The sequence below is a fragment of the Cotesia glomerata genome, linkage group LG3, assembly GCF_020080835.1.
Source record: "Cotesia glomerata isolate CgM1 linkage group LG3, MPM_Cglom_v2.3, whole genome shotgun sequence".
Classification (NCBI taxonomy): Eukaryota; Metazoa; Arthropoda; class Insecta; order Hymenoptera; family Braconidae; genus Cotesia; species Cotesia glomerata.
In genome coordinates, this window is record NC_058160.1 from 13,149,695 (window position 1) to 13,154,375 (window position 4,681).

The following is a 4,681-nucleotide window of genomic DNA, read 5'->3' on the forward strand; positions in this document are numbered from 1 at the left end:
TTAAAATGAGATGAAAGTTTTGTTACATATGGCGCCATCTATTCAATTTAACTTTTTTTTGTGCAAATGTGAATTTTATTATATTGCACCAAAATTATAATAAACTAAAATTTCCCAAAAATGCTCTTGCAGCAGACGAGACTTATCAGTTGTTTGGCATCACCAAGTAAATTATAATCTAGTATAATTTATGGTGATGAGACACAACTGAAACTTTTCTAACAAAATTTTAATACCGTTGTAGAAAAATCTACAACTTAAGTAAATACTATATTAATTACCTATCACTAATAAATAATAATAATAATAATAATCATAATTATTAACTAATTAATTATATGCTAATAATAATAATTAAATAATGTTAATAAATATAAATAATAATTAAATAATATTAATAATCATAACTGATAATGAATTAAAATTAATAATTATAAATAATAATTATTTAAATTAATTTACAAAAAAGTGGTGGAAGATATGACCCCCACATCACCCCCCTGCCAGTGATGAAGTCACGAATATCCAGCCTGGAAACGGTCAGGAAATCGTACTTGTCTTCCTGTCCTTGTTTGCCGTGGGACGTCGATCCTTGGTGGAACGTCCGGGTCCAGCTCTGGTAGTGCTGGAATTGGAAGCTCTGGAGCTGTTTGGACTTCTGGTTGATGTTGGTGCTCTGGTGGGGCCGCGAACTTTCTAGGTCGTCCACGCCGTGGGCGTGCGATGATTACCCCGTCGTCAGGTCCCACTAGTTCTGGTTGCTGTTGGAGCTCTGGTTGTGTCGGGAGCTCTGGTGGAGTTGTAGGCGCTCTTGGACAACCGCGTCGTGGAAGAGCGATGACAATCTCGTCATCTGGTTCCTCCAGTTCTGGCTCTTCGATGTCGCTTGACATCGTGTAAGCGGGTTTAAGGCGATCAATCGTGATCGTACTGTTTTTTCCTTCGATGTTGACCACAAATTACTTATCAGACCTGCTGATAACTGGATATGGTCCCGTATACGGTAGTTGAAGTGGCTGTTTTGGACCATCATAGCGCACGAACACGTGACTCGCTGTGGCAAGGTCCTTGAACACAAAGATCTTCTTCTCACCGTGCCTGGTAACAGTAGTTGGACGTAATCTCTGGAATTGTTTCCGAAGTTCTTTAATGAAGATTGCTGAACTCATGTCTTCACCTTGAGGTGCTCGTGACGTCAAGAATTCGCCTGGAATACGGAGAGGTTGACCATACAACATCTCCGCAGCTGTCGCGTTCAAATCTTCTTTTATCGCTGATCGAATACCCAGCATGACCACTGGTAGTGACTCGGTCCATCGGTTCTGATGACAGCGGATAGCTGCTTTGAGTTGCCTATGGAACCGCTCGATCATCCCGTTTGCTGCTGGATGGTATGCTGTTGTCCGTATTTGAGTCGTGCCAGTCAACCTATTAAGATGCTTGAACAGGTTAGACTCAAACTGTCTCCCTTGGTCGGTGGTAACACGTAGTGGAACTCCAAACCGTGCTATCCAGTTGTCGAAAAATGCTCGGGCAACTGTTGCGGCCTCTTGGTCTGGAAGTGGAATCGCCTCAGGCCAACGAGAAAACCTATCTATCATAGTTAAACAATAGCGGTTGCCATCGTAGTATGGCATGATTATTAAATCTAAATGTACATGCTCAAACCTGGACGATGGTGGGGCAAACGATCCCACTGGAGCTGACACGTGGCGTGTTACCTTCGATTGCTGACATTCGATGCACGCTCTGGCCCATCGACGACAATCAGCTCTCATGGATGGCCACACGTATCGTTGTGCTACGAGCTTACATGTTACGTTAGCTCCTGGGTGCGACAACTGATGGACGGAGTTAAATGCTGCTTCTCTGAACCCTTTGGTAATGAATGGACGTGGTATCGTTGTTGACACGTCACACATTACGATGACAGCTGATCCTGGAATTGGGATGGGTTGTAGTTGAAGTGACGAAGTTTCGTGTTGGAGATCCAGAAGCTCTTCATGTGTCTTCTGGGCTTCTGCCAACGCTGCGTAGTCGATGGGTGACTCCACTTCTTCGATCCTTGACAGGGCATCAGCGACGACGTTATCTGTACCTGAAACATGTCTAATATCGGTAGAAAATTGTTCAATGAACTCCAGGTGACGTTGCTGCCTGGGTGAGCATTGAGTTGACCGCAATTTGAACGCGAACGTAATCGGTTTATGATCGGTATAAATTGCGAACTCTTGACCTTCTACCATGTGACGGAAATGTTTGACTGACAGATAAATCGCCAGTAATTCTCGATCGTACGCACTGTAGTTGACTTCGGCAGGACTGAGCTTCTTCGAGAAGAAGTTAAGTGGTTGCCACATGTTGTCGACCCATTGTTGTAGGACGGCTCCAACAGCGATGTCAGATGCGTCGGTGAATATTGCCAGCAGTGCGTCGGATTTCGGGTGAGATAATAGTGTCGCTTGGGCCAAGCTCTCCCTGCAGGCTTCAAATGCTTTGACAGCTTCTGGAGTCCATTTGACCGGCGCACGTCCCTTGATGTCTCCCTTGAGCAGCTCGTTCAGCGGAGCCTGGATACCTGCAGCTTTCGGAATAAATCTGCGATAAAAATTAGCCATACCTAGAAATTGACGGAGTTGTTTGCCGGTGGTCAGTTTTGGAAATGACCGGATGACTTCGACTTTCTCGGGCAGTGGTTGTACTCCAGCTTCTGAGACGAGGTATCCGAGGAACTCGACTTCTGAAACTCTAAAGACGCATTTGTTAGGGTTAATAACGACGCCATATTCCTCGAGCTTCTTGAAGAGTATTCTGAGGTGTCTCTTGTGTTCTTCAGGTGATGTCGAGGCAATCAGGATGTCGTCAATATACGCATAGCAAAAATCTAACCCGCGAAGTACTTCATCCATGAAGCGCTGGAACGTTTGTGCTGCGTTCCGTAGTCCAAAAGTCATGAATGGAAACTCGTACAGGCCGAACGGTGTTGTGATAGCTGTCTTTTGAATATCCTCCGGTGCAACTGGAATTTGATTAAACGCCCGCACAAGATCAACTCTGGAGAAAACTTTCTTACCATGCAGCATGTACGAAAAATCGTGGATATGTCGAACCGCATACTTGTCTGCCTTGGTCCGGGTGTTGAGACCTCTGTAATCCCCGCAAGGACACCATTCGTCGCCCTTTTTGGGAACCATGTGCAGCGGTGTAGCCCAAGGACTCTTCGATGGTCGTGCGAGTCCCAAGCGTAGCATGGCTTCAAACTCCTTCTTGGCTGCTTTGAGCTTGTCGGGGGCTAATCTTCTTGGTTTCAGTGCCACCGGTGGTCCTGGAGTCGTCTCAATATGATGCTGTGTCTGATGTCGCACTTCTCCTGGAGTTCCGCTGGGATGCGTGATCGACGGGAACTCTTCGAGCAGTTTGTGATATTCAGACGAGCCGGAAATGATCCTGATTCCTGGATCTCCGCACTGAACAATCTCTCCTTCGAGATATAACTTGGTGATCGTGTCTAACAACTTCCCGCGCTTGAGGTCGATAAGCAACCCGTAGTGCGATAGGAAATCGGCGCCGATGATGGGTTTCGACACATCCGCAATCAGGAACCTCCACGTGAAATCTCGCCTCAGGCCCAGGTTCAGTGTAAGCGTCGCGACACCATATGTAGATATGGGCGTACCGTTAGCCGCAGAAAGTTCGTAGTTTGACTTTTTGCACGGTCCACGGTAATATTTTCGCGGAATTACACACAGATCCGCACCGGTATCAATTAGAAAATGCATATTTGACTCACGGTCGCGGATAAACAGACGGCTAGATGTCTGCGGGCGAGTGTCGTCGGCCGTCATTAACGACTGCCCTGGGCATTTCCCGGAGTCCAGTTGCACGGTTGCGTACACTTATCTGCCTTCTCGTTGAAAATCCAATGGTACCAACAGATTCCTTGGGGACGAGGGCCGCGTGATCGTGCTCCTGATCGGGACTGGGTCTGCGGGTTACTACGGTGCGGTGTCGGTGATCTGCCACGCCTGCCTTCTGACGGTGAGCGGATATTTCGCGCATATTTCGCCATCTCCAGCTGAAGGTTTTGGAGTGCAGTGGCGATCGACGTGTCCTGGGACGCTGCAGTCTCGAACACGGCTTGACGTGTCGGTACCGTCTCATGTATGTTGTCCGCGACCTCAGCCATATTTTCCAGTGACTGACCGCGCTGCGCTGCCATCGTCATCCGGTAACCATCTGGAAGACCTCGTAACCAGATCGATTGTAGAAGGTGTTCAGGGATCTCACCTCCGATCTCTTGTAGCCGGCGTAGGTATTCTGATGGTTTCTCGTCACCCATCTTCTCGCCTTCTAGCAGCCGATTCGTTTTCTCCCCCTGACTGATGCCGAGCCTCTTGATTAGCTGCGCTTTCAGTTCATCGTATAATGCGGGGGTTTGTTCTTTCATTATGACATCGCGCAGTTGTTTCGCGACTCGCGGAGGTAGCGCTGGCACAATGTGAGTCAGGCGATCTTGTTTGTCGGTTACACTATATCGTTGGAAGAGCGATTCTACCATCACGAACCACATTTCTGGGTCTTCGGCAATAAACTCTGGCAACCGCGTCAGAGCTACGGTCCGACCAATGCGTGCCTCAACCTCCGGGACTACACCACCATTGCCAACTGGAGGGTTCACCAT

General features: G+C 47.5%; 1 protein-coding gene across 1 annotated transcript; it reads right to left on the reverse strand.

The window, feature by feature from the left end:
- Window positions 1–3,844: 3,844 nt before the first annotated feature.
- On the reverse strand, window positions 3,845–4,681 carry LOC123261346. Its single transcript, XM_044722936.1, has one exon. The coding sequence runs from the start codon at window positions 4,679–4,681 to the stop codon at window positions 3,845–3,847; it is 837 nt and encodes a 278-aa protein (XP_044578871.1).